We start from the raw sequence: 20119 nt of genomic DNA, 5'->3' as shown, positions 1-20119 counted from the left end.
GCAGCGAACACAAAGGCAGAAAATCTTCCACTGACCCCGGAAACATTTTATTTTGCGTAGGTATCCGGAGAATTTTGTTTTGCGATTCGTTACTTGATCCGGAAGAAAAGACAGCAAACATCACCTTTGATTGGATTGTATCATAAGGGCGGGGATTTAGCGAACCAGTCCCCTTGGCAACCGGATGTGACGAACCCGGAAGCCGCTGGCCGAGCTTCGCTGCCGCTGGCCGCTTCGGTGGGCGGGGTCGGCCGAGCCTGCCTGGCGCGGTCTTCACCACTGACTCGGTACTGCTGGGGGCGACGCTATTAAGGCCACGCCTCCCGCGCAGACTCTGGGTGACTGGAGCGATGTCGTAGTCTTTGGGGGGCGGGGACTTTGACCGATTCTCTCAGCCTACGGCTGGGCGGGCATCGTCAGCCGTCTAGGTTCTTCCGGTTTCTGGTGGCTGCGCCGCCTCCCTCCGAAGCCTGGGGATACGCCCTCCCAAGAGCCCGCTGTCGCCCTCCTTTCAGCATCGAACCCCTCAGAGTTGCTCCGGGGCAACTGCAGCCCAACATTCTCTCGCTGTGGTTCTCGCCCCTTGGAGGACCTCGGCCCCACACTGCCCACTTTCCTGGATGCGGTGGCCCCTCCCACCCTCTAAAATGTCCAATAACCTACAGAGGGTCTTCCTGAAACCCGCAGAAGAAAAGTCAGGCAACGCCTCGCGTTGGTAAGTACCGGTTTCCGAATCTCCCTCGACACACCCGCCCCTCGCCCGTCTCTTAGCAGGAAGTGGAGTCGGCCGTCGTTTCCTGCCGTTCCGCAATTCAGATTCGTTTGACCCCGCAGGGCGAGCCACTCCAGGGGAAGTGCTCCTCCCTTGGGCGCTTAGAGCCTTTAGAGCGCATCCCTCTTGGAAACGTAAAACCTCCTCAGAGCTTCTGCTCTGGCTCCGCGGGACTCCAGCGTCTCAAGTTTCATAGGCGGACAGAGTAGATCTCCACGGGAGAGGAAAATCAACATGGCCGACGCTCCTGTGTGACCAAAACGTTCTGGAAGATTCTCGCGCACTCGCAGAAAAACACGCAGCAGTCGGCGCGGATTAGCAAGTGCAGCCCAGGTGGCGCTGGACCTTCGGTGAAAATAGCTATATTTTGAGAGAGGTAGTGAGAAGGCAAGGGTATGTTTCTGTGCAATTGATAAGAGCATATGAGTTTAGAAGCTTAGAATTTACAGTAGAATAAGGGAATCAAATTTTTTGAAATTTCAAATAGTTTTATATGAAGAGAAAGAAAAATAAAAATAGAGAAATTTTCACGTAAAATCAATCCTCTGGAACAGCGAATTTGAAGCAGGTGTAATCAGAATGCCGTCTCTAGTAGGCAGTCTGTAAAGGAACTGTATTTGATGTGGGGGAGATGCCCGTATTTCTTAGAAAGACGTACTTATTTGTAAATTTAGAAAATAGTTTGTCGCTAACTCAGAAGATTTTTTTAAAAAGGTTATATTAAGATGAAATGGGAACAAAAGTGTTAGCTAAGGTAGAATATTTTGAGTTGTATTCTCCGTGGCTAGTAAGTGGTGAGAAAACAGTTAATGGGTCTCTGCAGAAGGAAAATGTGAAGAAAAAAGCGTGGAAATTAAGATGTAAAATTCATGGAAGAGGACTTACGTTTGAAGAAAATCAGGCTGCTTAGGTTTAATCCTAGCTTTGCCAGTTACTGTTTGTGAGCCCAAGTGCCTCGGTTTCCAGTCCATACATAAGAGCACTTAGACATATTTTAAGGATTAACAGAATGAATATATGTGAAATACTTAGTTAGGAAAGCACTATTTAAATGTTAGCTATTGTTGTTATAAGAATACAACTTTACTTGTGTACAAATTTTAGCCCAGGAAGTAGATCTCCTTTTATTACAAGTAGATACAAAACCGAATTGTTAACAGACTTGTAAAAAGCATGCACAACATTCTGAAAAGAAATGGTCGGTAAACGTGGTGAGCTAAAAGAAGATCGAAAAACTTCCAAGAAAGAACTGTTGTATTTCAGATCATAAAAAGAGCCAGCCTTTGCGTTACCTTGTTTCTTGGTTTATTTTTGATGGTCGTTGGGGCGAGAGGCAAAGATAATGCCCCGTATAGATATGCAAAAGTAGAATTGCTTTGTAATAATTGTTCATTTCTACAATGTTGTTTTAGTACCTGGATGTTTGATGACATTTGATTTACTCTGACTTAACACAGTTTGTTTTAGGATTGCATTCTTTTTCAATATCAGAAATAAGATAGAATAAGAACTTTACATTTTTATTTATTGTGTACTTTAACTCTTATTCAGTTTCTAATCCTTTTGGTTATCTATATTTGGCATTTTTTTAAACTTTAGAAATTGAATTATGTTACATTCATAAGTCGTTTGGAGTTCATTAATTCATTGGTTTATGCATTGTTTTTATCGTCTTTGAATGTGTTTATTTCTTCAGATCACTGAGGTTTTACATCACATATTTGGGACATTTGCCACATGCCTTTGTGAAGCTATTTGAATGATTTGGGTTATTGGTTGCGTATTTGATTCTATTCTGTTTTATAAGTAGCAATGTGCATGACATCCACATATAATTTTGTAAATCATTTGATTACTATCAGCCCTTTAGTTTATTGGAAGCTTAGTTTTCTTATTTTTAGTCTGGTATATTTTTGATGGTACTAAATCATTTATTTTCTTCATAAACTTAAAATGACTATGATTTTCTTATTTTCCTTAGATACTTGAATTTATCTTGTTACTGCTTCTTTTGTAAAATTTTTCAGTCATGTGATATAGAATGTTTATTGTTTAAAGTAGCTAATTCATCAGGACATAAAATATAAAACCCAAATTTAATCTTACAGTACAAAGGAAAAATCTAGAATATATTCGTGATAGTAGGCATTAAGTTTATTTAGATTTGAGCTTTATTAGCAAAGAGCAAAGCAGGAGTCAGACTGGTGTAGTGGAAAGAAGGTAAGCTTTGGAGTTACAGAGAAGTAGGTTCATATCCTAGTTTACCACTTATTAGTATAGTTCAATCGTTTGGTTAAAAAACATTCGCTAATGTCTATACTATGTGATAGACTGTGCTAGATAGAGAGACTGACTAAAGAACAGGAAATGGGCCATGAACATGAAAAACCTTACAGTCTAGGGAGGAGATGGTATAATACATTTTTTTAATGGCATTATGCACAGGATGCCGTGAGAGCATAGAAAAGGGAATTTTAGGAAAGGTTTCTGGAGTGGGTGAATTGGGGAATGTTAAGTATTAGCTATTCAATTAAAGATGAATGCAGGCTATGCCCAGTCAGAGGGAGTTGGTACATAAAGCACCAGTATGGCTTATAGCCAGCAACTGGTTTTTTTTGTTTGCTTACTACAAGCAGGATAAATAGATAGCTCTTAGAGTTTGGTTTGCCCTGTTAAAGAGGTTAGACTTCATCTATTGGAGACTGTTCAGAGGATTTTAAGAAAAGGACTGTCATGGTCAGGTGTGCATTTTAGGTAAGTGAAAACAGTGTGGATTTGGGGGTGAGGGATCAGACATATAAGGATTCTATTTCAGTTGTCCTTTCAGAGATTCTAAGGGCCCGAACTAGCTAATGTAGAGAGTAAGGGTTGGATTCAAAGAAGTAAAGGAGGGAAAGTAGGCAGACCTTGTCAGTGAATTTGCACAAAGAAAAGGGGAACAATTTTGATACTAGTTTTCTGGGTAGATATTGGTGAGTTAATTGGGATGAGGAACACACCAAGAAAGCAATCAGAGAGATATTTGAATCTGAAAGTTAGGCAAGGTCAGAGCCGAAAATAGACACTTGTGAGTCATCAACTTAGAAGTATTATAATAAAAGCCGGTGACAATACATCCCACAATAATAAGAATTAGGATGTCATGTGATTGGCAGTTGGCTTCTATCTACCCTTAACCCTTTCTTCTTAAATGAGTGTCTTCAGCCGGGGGCTTGATTTCATTAGAAACATTATATGTCATTGTCAGTTCAGTGTGCATTTAGTTTTATATAGTGTAAGTGTTACTGTCTTTGCTTTTGTGATTTGTGTTTGTGTGTAAGAGAGAGAGAGAGACAGACACAAATACCATACAGGCTAACTGAAATCTATTTCTCATTAATCTCTCAGTTTATGCAGTTGAATTTTTTGGACCTTGTTATGTTGGGGTTATGTGAAAGTAAATACAAGGAAGTGGATGGGATTGCCCAAGAGAGCATGTAATTCTGAATAAGTTATTTAATATTACTAAACCTCCTTTTTGTCAACTATAAAATGGGAATGGCAGTACCCACCTTGCTGAGCTGTTTATTAGGATTAGAGTTAATGACAACTATTTATACTAGCATACCTATTATGTATATAATATTATATGGTGTATATTATTATTATTATGTACTTATGTATATTATGCATGTACATAATGTTAAATCATAAATAGTAAGATGGAAAAAGGTCTAGCAGTTGAAAAAATATATTTTGCAAAAATATCTACAAAATGTTCATCAGCCTGCAAAATTTTTTTTATTCTATTTCTGTGAATACTTTATATCAATATTAGAATAGTCAAAAATGTCAGAAGTTATATGTTTAATATACTTTTTATTGAAGTTTTCATACCTTTTTATTAAAGTTTTTACATTTTCAAAAGACTACCTGATTCATTTACTTATTCTTGGACACCAATTTTAATTTAGGATTTTATTTTAGGATTTAAATTTATTTTAATTGAGGATGATAACTAGTATACATTGGGAGCTTATCATAATCCCAGTTAGTTATTTCATTTACTTCTCATAGCAAGCCTTATTGTTCCCATTTTGCAAATGAAGAAACAGAGACTCAAAAAGGATAAGTAAATTTACCTAAGTCAATCAACTAATAATTGGAAGAGCCAGGATTAGAAGCCTGTAATCTTTTTAATATAGTCTTCTTTTCTTTTTTAAAGTCTTAAACTGTATTATTTTTCCAATGTAGTTTTTCATTTCATACACCAGCTGGTTTAAAGTAATTAGCGTGTTGATGATGATTCTTTTTAAGTGACCAAACCAGAGCATGGGATACAGAATCTGGTTCTAGTGTTAGTTCTACCATTAGCTGGCAGAATATGATCTTTAAGAAAACAGAATCCTTATGAGGTTCTAGTTAATCTCTTAAATGGAAGGTCTCTTCTAGATCTGAAAAAAATGTATGTTGATTGAAGAAATAGGAATTTCATGCTGATTTATCACCTCTCTCCTTAGCATTCTGCCTCTTGGTTTAATTTTTAGAACTCATTCCATTTGTTACTAGGAAATCATGGATTTTTTTTTTATTATAGTTTGTAGAATTCAGTTCAGCCGTTATTGTCCACAATGTGCCAGTTGCTCTATTAGGTGTAGAGGATGTAGATATGAATAGGATAATCTACTCTTAAGGAACTTATGGTCTCTGGTAGATTGTATGAATCTCTACTGATATCCTGACATGGAAAAAGTTGTATTTTCCTTCCTTTTTTTGGAGGAGAAATGGAGAAGAGAGAAAGAATCAATGATTAGATTTGAAAATAGTTTCTGTGATATTCGTAATTTTTTTTTGTAAAGCAGAAATGTAGAGGTCATATAATGAAATATGTAAATGAAGTATCAGCAGCCTGTGTAATTTGTTTAAACACCATGGCAATTAAAGCATGCTTGTCCCTACAAGAATAATTATAAAAGTATGTGTTTTGCTCTGTTGAAGCTTCTCATCTGTTAGCCAGATATTACTGACAAATGAAGTATGTAAAAAAACCAAATGAGACTAAATAATAAAAGATATTGAGACAATTCACTTGAAATGGAGATTCGAAAGAGCTATATTATTTTTTATATAATTTTTTTCAGGGCCTACTGTGCTTGGTATTGGAAGAACAATTATAAAATAAATGATATAGTCTCTGACCATAAGGAATTTCAGTCTCATTGAGGAAAACAATACTCACTTTTTAAAATTAATTAATAGAGGGGGCGGCCCCATGGCATAGCAGTTAAGTGAGCGAGCTCCGCTGCTGGAGGCCCGGGTTTGGATCCCAGGTGCATACCAATGCACCACTTGTCAAGCCATGCTGTGGTGGCATCCCATATAAAGTAGAGGAAGATGGGCACGAAAGTTAGCCCAGGGCCAATCTTCCTCAGCAAAAAGAGGAAGATTGGCATGAATGTTAGCTCAGGGCTGATCTTCCTCACACACACAAAAATAATAATAATTTTTAAAAAATAAAATTAATAGATCAAAGGCAATATAGAAGGCGATATATAACTCCTAGCGTTAGAGGCACCAGTGGGAGTGCTTTAGGGATTTCAAGTTGGAAGAAATTAATGTGAGTTTGAGTGACTAGCAGATATATTATGGAGAACATGGAATTGATCCTCAGTTTATAACTACATTGTAATTTGTTGAGGAAGAAAAAAATAACTTGAGGAATACTTAGAGTAAATAATGTACATGGGATAATCCAGAATAGCAAAGAGATCTCTGGTAAGACTGGAGATTTCATGTTGAAAAGTTATGGGTGGTACTGTTGTAAAGATTGGTTGGGGCTAGACTGTAGATGATTTTCATGTCAAGCTGAATTGGCAATGATGAATTATTGAAACTTTGCGTAAGGAGTTAACAGGATGAAAATAATCATTTATCTGTCAGAGATACATACAAATAGTGGCTGCAGTCAGAAAAACTAGTTTAAAAGTCAGAGCAAAATATAAAGGTGAGATAATGAGGACTAGCAACAAAGTGATGAAGGTCTGAACTAGGTAGTTGAAGTGGCAACGGTGATAAAAGTGAAGATGAGTAAGAGCTGTAAAAAGAAAAACACTTTATAGACTTGGTGATTCATTCAGTGTACATTTATTGAATGTTTACCCTTTGTAAGCATCTATACAAGGTGCTGTGGGTGAATCAAAGGTGAATAAGAAGGATGACAAAAATAAGTCACAGATGACTATGTGGTTTAAAACCTAGGTGACTTGGAAAATAATAGTCCTGACACATGACTGGATGGTCTAATAGAGTACTGGTTTTCAGTAGAGAGTAATTTAAAGTTTAAAGTGATGGTATTAAAAGTGAAAATGTTTGGTAATTCATCACAAATATGGAACTGAGGTCAATATTAGGGGATAGAAACAAAAAGATATAACTATGAGCGTCATTATTGCAAAGGAGATAGTTGGAGGAAGTAGTTGAAGCCACGAAAATTGGTGCAGTCTTTAAGGAAGAATGTCTTGAAGGAGGAACAGGGTCAAGAACAGTGCTTTGGGGAATAGTCATAGTTGGATGCTTAAAATGCAGAAAATGAATGAGAAAGGGAATATTAGGAAAGACAAAAAAAACAAATTGTGCACGATGGAAATCATGATAGAGGTTCAAGATGGAGGGATAATTAGCTAGCAGTGTCAATTTCAGCAGCGGGCACCTAGGGAACGAGGATAGAGTAAAGACAGATTTAACTATGAAGACATATTTGGTAGTCTTTGAGAATGAGATGTAGTAGAATAATGGGGAAAGAAAATAGACTGCAGAAGAGAGTGGGCTTCGAGACAACTTTCTGGCGTATCAATGACAGGAAGTTGGTAGATGGTCTTAATTATGGTTCATTAATGCCATCTATTAACTTCCTGTCACTCAACTTGACACCTAGATCACAGTCTTCTCTCTAATCCTACATGACTTCAGCATCTATATGGATAACCTCTTTGTCACTTGGTCTTTCAGTACAAAGGTCTTTTTCTCCAGTGATCTTATTCTCCATTCTATCACCAGCCATCCACTTCTGTAGTTCTTGTTATCAGATGAAATAGCTGCATCTACGGAATTCGTGATTTAGGCATCCTGCTTTCTAATCACTGGTTCCTATATTTCTAGCTTACTTGTTTAGTACTCCCACTCTAACTGTTCTTTATCTGGCTCTTCAGTCCAATAATCCTTTATTCTCTCCTTATACGTTAGCCTTTTATGTTCTCATTTCCTTCCCATCCAGTTTAGATTCTATGTTTCATCATTTTAATAATTTTTATCAGTACTCTAAACTCTTTTGTTCCTCTTTGATTTATGTTGCACCCATCTTCTTCTGAAGCCACCCCAACTCTGGATGAACTCAGTGATTTGCTTTCCCTTTGTCTATACCTGGTGAAATAAGGAAAATCTCCCAAGAGCACAGATTGGTATCACTATAAATTCGTAATAACTACCTATCTCCCTGGGCCATCAACACTGCTTGATGCCTCTAATGTTTTCAAGGTCAGCTTATTCTCTCACAAAGACTTTGTCAACTCTTTTTGATTCCCCTCAAATTTCTCCCTATTTTTGCTCTTCTATTTAGCAGATGGTGTCACATCATTTTCATAGAGAAAATAAAAGCCATTAGATCAGAATTACCTCAGCCTTCTGACACCAAAGCTATAAACGTACCTGCAAATGCACCTAGCCTCTCTGCCAGTTCCAATGGAAGGAGATATTTCTCCAGCTCTCTTTAAGGGTCAATCCCTCCACCTGTCTTCTGGTTCCCGTTTCCCACCTCCTGATCAAACCTTACACTTAATTTTCCCTCTTTCTCCTTTATTACCAATCTCTTCCTCTTGATGACTCATATGAGCATTTGTCTATGCTCTGGTTCATCTAACCTTAAAAAAAAAAGGGAAAAAGAAAGATGTCTTCTTTGACCCCATTTAGCCTCCACTCTGACATTTGAAGGTTGATTCAAGTAGAATGAATTGGCAAAGAAGATTGAGAAGGAGTCACTACAGAGGTAGGAGAATGTCATGTCTAGGAAGCCTTGGAAAGAGAATGTTTTAAGAAAAAGAGCAAGCATTTTTGTGTTCATACAAATACATCAGTTATGTCACTTAATGATAATTGCCTATTTACAGGTCCATGTACCCAGTAGTTTAAGTTCTCTCAGGGATTGTGGGTTGAACTGGCTTGGAAGTAAGCAAACATTTTCAGTAAAGGACCAGATAGTAAATATTTTAGACTTTCCAGTCTATGTGATATCTGCTGTAACTACTCAACTCTGCTTTTATAGCATGAAAGCAGCCATATACAATACATAAAAAAATGAATGTGACTGTGTACTAATAAAACTGTATGGATACTGAAATTTAAACTACATATAATTTTCACATATCACAAAATATTATTCTTGTGATTTTTTAAAAAATCATTTAAAAATATAAAATCATTATCTTGTGGGCTGCACAAAAACAAGGAGAAGGCCAGATTTGGCCCACAGGCTGTAGTTTACTGGCCCTTTCCCCATAACTGAGCATGGTACCTATGTTCCCCATAACACTCAGTAAATTTTTGTTTAATAAATTAAAGTTGAATAAGTTCTGATCCAGTTTATATGTGTTTTTTGGGGGGTGGAGAGGATGAAGGTGGTCTCTTCAAGCCCTAAAAACAAAAATAAAATTTTTGGCTTTGATTTTTCTTAATACCTGAGGTTTTAAAAACGCCTATAGGTGGTAAAACACACCTTTACACTGTTAAGAATTCGAATTATTATTATTCTTTGCCCTTAAATGTTTTTCTTCATTTGATCTTACCATATAAGGCCATACTGGGTCTATAGGACATGGACTCTGCACTCATGTTGCTAGAATTTAGCATGAGAGACAGTCTGTAGACTGTGAACAAACAGATTAACATATGATGATAACTTGTGATATGTATCATGAAGGAAATTAACAGATGTAATATTATAGACTAATAGTGAAGGAGGGGCAAGAGTAGTTAAGGTGGTCAGAGAATGTATCTCTTGGGAGGGACCATTTATGCTGAGACTTGAGTTATGTGGGTAGGACAGGAGTACCTAGGTAGAGAGAGAGCATGTGTGATGCTCCTGAATCCCATGAGGGCTTGGTATTTTCCACGAACTGAAAGGTAGTTTTAGGTATAAATAACTCAAAGTGTCTACATTTAAGAAATCTACAAATAATTGATTATACAAGTAGAGATTGGTATATATTGGATTTTTAAAAAATCAGACAGTGTGTACTAAGAAATAGCTTGTAAGTATCAGGTTCTAAATTGTCTAGGTAAAAAAAAAAAAAAATTATTGACTTCCAGTGTGTCACACATTCATCGAAAGCCATTCAGTTGAAATGGCATTGCTGTTATATATATGGATTGACCCGCAATTGGAACTAATATGAATAATTGCCGTACCAAAGGCTGTTTAGCGCCAGACTTCAAATGTGCTGGAACAATTGATAAATAAAAGAAGAAAATGGTTCCTGCTTGAGTAACTCAGTTTAGTCCCAAAAATATGGCATACCAAGGTATCACCATAAGAGATGCCTTAAGTGAAAGAATGGCTGACATTAGAACTTGTGAGTCATTGTTGGTGGGAAGAACATAGAACAGATTGGGTAGGGGGGAGAAAAGAGTGAGGGAAATAGAATCAGCATAACTAGAGGTGAAATAAGAATCCTGGTCAATAAGAGAAAAGGAGGAAGAGAAGAGGAAAGAATTCAAAGAAAAGAAGAAGGGAGGATGCTAATAGTTTAAGAGGGGCATATTCTGGTAGGCATAATTTTATACAGGGTAAAACCTTAGAAAAGTCTGCTTTTAGTTTTAGGAATAAGTGTTAATATCTCATTCTCTTTGCCTAATCATGTGAGAAGATCTAAATCAAAACTGACCATATCTTTGATTGTATCTTTTCCTTCTTCAAAATCTTTGTTTTGCAATATTTCACTTTGAAAACTCAAAGTGACAAATTATATACTTTTATTATATCTTATAAGTTTTTATATTTTTAAAGTAATATTTGCAAATATTTGTTTTTAAATAAAATGTGTATACCATATAGTATGTTGTATTTATTTACTCCATGTTCTTTTAAGTGTTTCAGGCTGCATGTACCAAGTAGTTCAGACGATTGGCTCGGATGGAAAAAATCTTCTGCAGTTACTTCCAATTCCCAATTCCTCTGGAAATCTTATACCACTAGTTCAATCTCCAGTCATGTCTGATGCTTTGAAAGGGAATACAGGAAACCCAGTTCAAGTTACTTTTCAGACTCAGATTTCCAGCTCTTCCACAAGTACATCAGTTCAATTGCCCATTTTTCAGCCAGCCAGTTCTTCAAACTGTTTTCTTACAAGAACAGTAGATACAGCAGAAAAAGTTAGAGTTACTTCTGTGGGAACTGAAAATTTTACCTCATCAGTCTCTAAAGTTCAGAGTCATGGTGTGAAAATTGATGGACTCACCATGCAAACATTTGCTGTTTCTCCCTCCTCAACACAAAATGATTCATCTTATATTTTAGTAAATACTCAGAGTCTTCCAATGACTGTGAAGTCTCCAGTTTTGCCTTCTGGGCATCATTTACAGATTCCAGCCCATGCTGAAGTGAAATCTGTACCAGCGTCATCATTGCCTCCTTCAGTTCAGCAAAAGATACTTGCAACTGCAACCACAAGTACCTCAGGAACAGTTGAGGCCTCCCAAATACCATCTGTTATTTATGTATCTCCTGTAAATACAGTGAAAAATGTAGTGACCAAGAACTTTCAAAACATTTACCCAAAACCTGTTACAGAAATAGCAAAGCCAGTGATCTTAAATACCACACAAATTCCAATGAATATTGCTAAAGAGACACAATTAAAAGGTGGTCAGCATTCTCAAGCTGCTCCAGTGAAATGGATTTTTCAAGAAAATCTACAGCCTTGCACTCCATCTCTTGTTCCTGTTAAGTCTTCAAATAATGTGGCTTCAAAGATTTTAAAAACTTTTGTAGATAGGAAAAATTTGGGAGATAATACTATAAATATGCCACCATTGAGTACCGTCAGTCCTAGTGGGACACAATCCAAAAGTATGCCTATTAAAGATAATGCTTTGGTTATGTTTAATGGGAAAGTCTATCTATTGGCTAAAAAGGGGACAGATGTTTTGCCATCACAAATTGACCAACAGAATTCTGTTTCTCCTGATATTCCACCAAGAAAAGATACATCACAGATAGTGAGTTCAAGTCCAGTCACAGAAATATCCAGAGAGGTTGTAAATTTTGTTTTGGCTAAAAGTAAATCTTCCCAGATGGAGACAAAATCACTTTCAAATACCCAGCTTGCTTCCATGGCCAATCTAAGGGCAGAGAAGAATAAAAAAGTGGAGAAACCATCTCTTTCTATCCCAAACCCACATAATATGAACCAGTCCATTAACTACTTAAAACAGAGTAAGACTGTATTCACAAAGCCAGATTTTCCAGGTGGATTTAGTACAGGACAGAATGCCCCCAGAGAAGGAAATATCATCCAGAGCATAGAGAAAATAAGTTCCTCTGTTGATGCAACAACTGTTACTTCACAACAGTGTGTTTTCAGAGACCGAGAACCAAAGGTAATTTTCCCGTGTCAGGGTGTTCTTTTTATCTATCTAGAAATTTTTTTTTCTTAATTCTCAGTTAGTTATCTGTAATACTTCTTTCTCCCCTCCTCTCCCATCTTCCACTCCATCACACACATAACATACATGCATGAGTGCTTAAGTAGAGTTTTCATCTGAAGGAAATGTTTTAGGAGGAATATAATTGAAAGAATCTAAGCAATATCTTTCTCTTGAATCATTTGGCATGCCAAATCTTGAAAATAAAATCAAACGAACAAATAAAAAAAAGCACAGAGCAACAAGTTAGAAGAGTTGTAGGAGGATAATGTGATTTAAAGCTTAGTAAAATTGTGTGTGTCTGTATACACATACATAATTTGTACACATACATATGTATACATACATATATATTTAATAACCTACTTTTAGTATATGAAGAGATCAATATTAAGCATATAGGAGAGGCTGGGGATTTTTGTTTTTGTGGTGGTAGGGAGATAACTGTCAATTTTTTTAGGTAGATGGTAGAAGGGATAAGATAGGGCTAATCAGTACCTTTCAGTCATTTGTGGAATTAGGATTTATCAACAACTTTGGGTTTTTTTTTTTAAGTAGACAAGTTTCCTTTTCTTTTTTTTAGCCTTTCTTTCTGACTCCTCATCCAATTACCCAACATGTCCACATAGTTACCTTTCTGTTCTACTTAAGATACGTGTTTGTGCTCACTAAATATTTGTACCCACCTTTTCCTTACTTAGAAATCTACTTAATAGTGTCAGTGTTTCTCCCCTTCAGGACAGAATTTGTTGAACTCCAAAGAAGGAAGGAGGTAAATTCTGATTAAGTATAGGATTGATTAAAGGCAGAAGACTTTTCTAGAAGACAATAATTTCCAAAGAATGCCGTGTAGATTATTTTCAACTTGTCATTAGTCTATATTCTCATTTCAGTTGTTTGAGAATTGATTACCTGTTACCTTTCTAGTGCAAGAAAGTAAAATAAATGAGAAATTGTAAAGGAACATTTTAAGTTTGTACTCAGTTAAGTTCAGTTTTTCAAGTGTGAGTTTTTCAAGGGTAATGCCAACCAAACATTTAGGACTTTAAAGCATGATATTTTAAGTAAGATGAGGTAATTATTTAGTTGCTAGTTTGATAAATAGCTTAAGTAATTGGCAGTATTGTTTGTGTGTTTTCTTTTCCTGATTCCAGATCCAGTGTGAGATGGCATCAACATTAGAAAAAATTACTCAAGAAAGAAATGACAAGAAAAATTCTCAAGGGAGAAGCAATAAGGCATCATATCTGAAGAATGATGCTGAATTTAAAAAGATATTTGGTCTTACTAAAGATCTGAGAGTGTGCCTTACTCGGATTCCTGACCATTTGGGCTCTGGAGAAGGTTTTGATTCCTTTAGCAGTTTGGTGAAGAGTGATACTTACAAAAAGACAGAGTTTATAGTGAAGGAGGAAGAGAGAAAACAGGTAATAGATTTTAAAATGTCCTTTGTAGGTGCTCCAAAGATACATGAATGTATTAATTTTCTTTATTTTGGTTTTTTAGTCTTGTGCATTAATATGAATGATAGTTATTACCAACTTTGCATATATATGTATTATACCAAAATAGTATTAAAAAGAACCATATATGAACAGCTAAAAATGCATCCCAGTTAAAGATGTCTTAAGTGTTTTTATTCACCTACTGTTTGTTTCATCATAAAATTATAAGAAAATGGTCATAGCTTTTTAACTGGTTATCCTACTTTGAAGACCCTATCTAAAATAAATAATCCAAGTGTAGGGAAAATATAAGCAGGCAAATATTCATTGCAATGTTACTCTTAATACAAGCATCTGGAGAAATCTACATGGTCAATAATGATGAAAAGAAACATCTCTATAGCTTTTCCCACTGTCATTCTACTTATAAATATATCATGATTATATTGTTTAATATCCTGAACTTCAGATCAGAGTCCAGTCAGCCTTTCCCAATGAACATCTTCCATATGTGCCTACCATGCACAGGAAAATAAATAAATAACTAAATTCTATTTCTCAGGCTCTTCACAAATGGCTGTTATATTTTGGTGGTAAATCAATACAGCTTCCTGACTTAAGCAGGAAAATGTGAATTAAGCGATTTATTCTCAGCGAATATCGTGAAGCTGTTGCTATTCATACCATAAGAAATTAATGGTAAACATTAATTTCTTGCTGTAGTTGTTCTCAATGTATTTTGTTGAGTTGAATTTAATTGCTTAATATTTGTATTTGCAAACTTTGTTAAATTTGAAAGTGCACTATATGTGTAGCAATAATATTTTTTCTTTTGGAATCTTACCCACCGTTGCAGCAGGGTTTTGATAAGAAAAGAAAAGCAAAAACCGTTAAGAAGATGGATCACACAAAGAAGAGAAAAACTGAGAGTGCTTATAACACAGCTGTAAATGGAGGAATTAATGTCATCAGTTCCCAAGTCGTTAGCAGTATTTTACCAACTTCAGATGTATCACGCCGTAACATTCTCACAAGCTGCAACAAAACCAGAGAAGAAAAGAGAACTGAGATGGAACACTGTACCCGTGAGAACCAGGAGAAAGGCACATTGAGTTCAAATGCAGCTTTTGAACAAAGTCATTCCTTTAATAAAAGTTATACTGAAGATGTTTTCCCCATGACACCACCAGAGTTGGAAGAAACCATTCGAGATGAAAAAATAAGAAGACTTAAGCAGGTGCTGAGAGAGAAAGAAGCAGCTCTTGAAGAAATGCGTAAGAAGATGCAGCAAAAATAATAAAATGTTGCTATACTTAAAGACTTCAGTGAAATAACTGTTTTTTCCATATACTTTTGCATTAAGTTATAGACACATTCTGAAAGTGTTTTGAATATGAAATTTGTTTTTTCATTAATTGATTATAAAATTTTATTTAAGGAATACAGAAAAGGTTGATTCATATATGACTCTTGTGAATAATTTACATGGGGTATCTGAATCTTTGTCTAGATACTTTTTTGGAAAGAAAAATTTTCTATTTTTCTGTTATTTTAACTAGAATTCCCCAAGTTTGAATATTTGTGCTGAGTTTTTGTTATTGTTTGTATCTTTGGCTAAATTGCTCAGGTGTTATTTCAACAATAGATAATTATTGTGTACTGTTGAAATTTTACAATCCAAGAAATCAGCTCTGAATTTAGCTTTGCCAATGAGCTTGTGTATGTACTCACTTAATCTCTTTATCCATGAAATGATGATACCTTCTACTTGTAAATTTTTAATTTTATGAAAGAAAAATGTATTATAGCAGCATTACTTCAAAATTCAAACATTTCTCAAGAGTGAGGGACACTTGTTTTGTAACTTTTATGAAGTAAGTTTCATATAATCCAAAATGGGTTTTAGAATTCAGGCTATATAATGTATTGTTTGGTTAAAGTGGTATGTTATTATTCCTAGGCAAATGCTTCTTTTTCTTTTTGAATGTGTACATATGTGACTTAGATTGTGTGAAAAGTAAATCTGAACAATGGCCATATTTAATACTTTTTAAAATTGTAAAGTGTAGTTTTTCTTATTAGAGGCAAACACTTTTCCATCTGGTTATCTTTGATTTGGAGAGTTTGGGAGTGGTGTGGGGATAGGGATTAAGGGGAAGGAGGAAAAGGTTATTAAAAAAATGATTAACAAAGTCCTAGAAGTAAGATCAAATAAAACCTGTACCTTGGCAACAAAAGAGAAAACAGTCAGAAAATCAGTCAGAGGGAGTTGAACAAATGCAAACTGACCATCAACTAGATTCTCTTGCCTTGTTTTTTTGTGTAACAGCTTTATTGAGGTAATTCACATATAAAATTCACCCTTTGAATGTGTACAATTCACTGGTTTTTATTCACAGAGTTGTGCAACCATCAACATGATCTAACTTTAGAACATTTTCATCAACCCCCCAAAAACCTCATACCCATTAGCAGTAGCTCCCCAGACCCTCCATCCCCCAGTCTTAGACAATCACTAATACACTTTCTGTCTCTCTGCCACTTGTAGATATTTGTACGCATAGAATGAATCATTCAATATATTTTCTTTTGTGACTGGTTTCTTTCACTTAATGTTTTCAAGGTTCATTCATGCTGTAGTGTGTATTAGTAAGTAATTCTTTTTTAACTGCCCTATAATAATTCATTGTATGGATATACCACACTTTGTTTATCTGTTCATCTGTTTATGGACATTTAGGTTGTTTACACTTTTGGGTACTAGGATGTTACGTTGCTATGAGTGTTTGGGTACCACTTTTTGTGTGGACATGTTTTCAGTTATCTTGGGTATATACCTAGGAGTGTCATGGCTGGGTCGTATCCTAACTCTTTCTTCAACATTTTGAGAAACTGCCAAACTATTCTAGTCAGGTTTTGTTCCCCCTACTCCACCAAAATGGATCTTGTCAAGGACTCCAGTGACTTCCATGTTGCCAGATCCGGTGGTCAATTGTCAGTCTTAATTTATCTATCAGTGGGAACATAATGTCATGAATCACTACCTCGTTTGAAAAAATGTTAACATTTTCTTATTAAAGAAGCAGTACATGTACATTGTAGAAAAATAGAAAAGACAGCTGAAATACTAAAAATTAAAACTTTATATTACCATCAAGCTAAAATAGTAAATGTTGGGGCTAGGAGGTAATTAAAGGCTATCAGTAAATAGATATTATTTGAAGTCATAGGTCTGGATAACCTGACTTAGGAAGATAGTATAAACAGAGAAGAAGATAAAATTGTGGGCTCATATCTGAGTACATTTAAACGTTGGGAAAAGGACCATCTTGAATGACTTCTGAGGATTGGAAGAAGAGAATATTAAATGAATTGTATTTATACGTCCTTGAATAGTGCCTAACACGTAGTAAGCAATATATCAATGTTTGTTAAATAAAATAAATTCAACTAAAATCATCCCAGTAGACATATTGCATCTATCTTCCATTTCATTTTCTTACTTCTTTGTTTCAGCCTACTTTCTCCTTTTGATTTTTCTGCTTCTTTATTAAGGCTTTGCTGCTCATGAAATCATCAAACATCCACATTTCTTCTGATATTGTATTCCATGGCACTGAAATGTGGCTTGAATTTTTTACAGCAAAATTTCCAAAATTTGTCTATTCTGATGGTTTCAAACTCCTACCATCTCATTTCTGAAATTCACTCAAATTAGGGTTTTATCTTTACCACTCCATTAAAGCTGTGTTTTTCAAGGTCTCCAACAACTATCATATGGCTAAATCTAATGGTCAGTTCTTAGTCTTTACCTTACTTGACCTGTCAGTAGCATATGACACTTTTTATCAGTCTGTCATTGAAATCTGTTCTTTGCTCTGCTTCCAAGATACCATACTCTCCTGGTTTTCCTACTACCTTATTGACTGCTCTTGCTCGGTCTCTTTGGCTGACTCTTCCCCTTCTCCATGATCTCTTAATGTTGGAGTTACAGCTCAGTCCTTGTATGTCTTTTACTTTACGTGTATACTTATGTAATGATCTCATCTAGTTCTCATGGGTCAAAATACCACCCATATTCAGGATCTCCCCTCTGAACTTCAACATTGTATATCTAACTGCCTTCTTGACACTTCCACTTATAAGTCTAATGGGCATCTCAAAATCAACACAGGCCAAACCCAGCTTCTGATTATCATCTACACTTGAAATTTGCTTTAATCAAGATCTTCTCTATCTCAGTTAATGACAAATTCAGGCTTCCTCTTATTCAAGTGGAAACAGTTGAAGTCCACCTTGATTTCTCTTTTTCTCATACCCTACAGTGAGTCTGTTAGGAAACTGTCTTGGTTTACACTCAAATTCTACCTGGGGTCAAACCATTGTTCACCACCTCTGTTGTGACTAGCTTTCATTATTTCTCATCTGGATTATTGAAATAAACAACTAACTCTCCCTGCTTCCACTAATGTCCTCCTACAATCTGTACTTAGCACAATAACAGAGATTTTGTTAAAAGTATAAGTAAGGAGGGGCCAGCCTGGTGGCATAGTGGTTAAGTTTGGCGTGCTCTGCTTTGGCAGCCCGGGTTCACGGGTTTGTGGGTTTGGATCCCAGGCGCAGACCTACACCACTCATCAAGCCATGCTATGGTGGCATCCCACATACAAAATAGAGGAAGATGGGAACAGATGTTAGCTCAGGGCCACTCTTCCTCAACCAAAAAGAGAAATATTGGCAACAGCTCGGGGCCAATCTTCCTCACCAAAAAAAAAGTATAAGAAAGGACCAAAAACCCAACAGAAAAACAAGAAAATGCAGAACAGACAATTCACCATTAAAGATAGAAAAATGATCTTCGAACGTGAAAAATGCTCAAATTCACTCAAAATTAGATAAATGCAAATTAAAACTACTCAGATGCCATTTCTCATTAGTTAGACTGGAAGAGGTTTAAGAATATGACAACACATTCTGTTGGCAAGACTGAGGAAATAGGCATGTTCACACATTGCTGCCAGGAATGCAAGTTGGTACAATTCTTCCAGAGGGAAATTTGGCAATGTCTAACAAAATTATGAATGTATTTACCTTTCAACCAATGGGGCCAGCAATTCTATTTCTAAGAATCTATCCTTGAAGATATGCCTCCAAAAATATGAAAATATATATACAAAAGTTTATTAATTACAATATTGTTTTTGATTGCAAAGTATTGGAAACAACCTAAGTGCCCATTCATAGGAGAGTGGTTGAAAAAACCATAGTATGTCCACACAGTGGAACACTAAGTAGCTATAAGAAAAGAATGAGGAAGAGCTCTGTGAACTTTTATGGAGTGATTTACATGAAATACTATAAAGTGAAAAAACAAAGCACAAAAGAGTATCTATAGCATGCTACTCTTAAGAAAGAAGAGATACAAGAAAATACATAGACATCTGTTCATTTGTACAAAGGCAATACTGGAAGGATAAACCAAAAACTAATGAGACTGATTACCTAATGGAAAGGGATAGAAAGAAGAGAGGAACAGGAATGAGCTAGCAGGGATGAAGTGGAGAAACATTTCTCTAATTATATCTTTTTGTATAACTCTGACTCTTAGAATTACAGTAATATCTTGTATACCCTTCACATAACGCCAAATAAACAAATGATTAAAATCAACCAGGAAATGGAAGGAACCCAAACTGGAATGCAAATACTAACAAAGGAAAGTAAATGTGTTACAAAAGAAGAACGTGACCACACTTAAGGGGATGGGAAAGAAAATAACTAACCTAAGTAACAGAAAGCAGTATCTTCCCTGGGCACTGAAAAGCTAAAGACTTAAGTGCTGTAATCTAGTTAGTAAAAATGTTTTTCACAGGGATATGAATAAGCAATCCTGAAACTACCTTTACATGTATACTTAGAATTGAGCCAATAAGTACTTTAATTGTAGATGACGAGAGTCAAGTTTCTCACTGTTGGAGAAAGACATTCCCTGGGCACTGAAAAGCTAAAGACTTAAGTGCTGTAATCTAGTTAGTAAAAATGTTTTTCACAGGGATATGAATAAGCAATCCTGAAACTACCTTTACATGTATGCTTAGAATTGAACCAATAAGTACTTTAATTGTAGATGACGAGAGTCAAGTTTCTCACTGTTGGAGAAAGACATTGAAAGGAGGAAGGCTAAAATAAACCCTGTGGCATTGGATTAGAATAAGAAGCAACAGTATAA

General features: G+C 35.8%; 1 protein-coding gene across 5 annotated transcripts; it reads left to right on the top strand.

Moving 5' to 3' along the window:
• The first annotated feature begins 340 nt into the window (after positions 1-340).
• LRIF1 (ligand dependent nuclear receptor interacting factor 1) lies at positions 341-19036 on the top strand. 5 transcript variants are annotated; one of them, XM_058538760.1, is made up of 4 exons: positions 341-715; positions 10891-12400; positions 13600-13872; positions 14750-19036. In XM_058538760.1, the coding sequence occupies exons 1-4, from the start codon at positions 621-623 to the stop codon at positions 15185-15187; spliced, it is 2316 nt and encodes a 771-aa protein (XP_058394743.1). In that variant the 5' UTR covers positions 341-620; the 3' UTR covers positions 15188-19036. The 5 variants fall into 5 exon arrangements, with proteins under 5 accessions (XP_058394743.1, XP_058394745.1, XP_058394742.1 ...); XM_058538762.1 differs by having other exon boundaries at positions 342-715; positions 10899-12400; positions 14747-19036; XM_058538759.1 differs by having other exon boundaries at positions 342-715; positions 14747-19036.
• Positions 19037-20119: the final 1083 nt, after the last annotated feature.

This window comes from Diceros bicornis, chromosome 4 (assembly GCF_020826845.1).
Source record: "Diceros bicornis minor isolate mBicDic1 chromosome 4, mDicBic1.mat.cur, whole genome shotgun sequence".
Lineage (NCBI taxonomy): Eukaryota > Metazoa > Chordata > Mammalia > Perissodactyla > Rhinocerotidae > Diceros > Diceros bicornis.
This window is presented reverse-complemented; position numbering and strand designations above follow the sequence as displayed.

What these genes read in the sequence shown, in the direction of transcription:
- LRIF1 (XM_058538759.1), top strand. Translation starts at nt 621, where the DNA reads ATGCGGTGGCCCCTCCCACCCTCTAAAATGTCCAATAACCTACAGAGG. An exon ending in TCAGAGACCGAGAACCAAAG is followed by an intron (nt 12,401 to 13,599) that starts GTAATTTTCCCG and finishes TCCTGATTCCAG; the next exon opens with ATCCAGTGTGAGATGGCATC. An exon ending in AGGAGGAAGAGAGAAAACAG is followed by an intron (nt 13,873 to 14,746) that starts GTAATAGATTTT and finishes CCACCGTTGCAG; the next exon opens with CAGGGTTTTGATAAGAAAAG.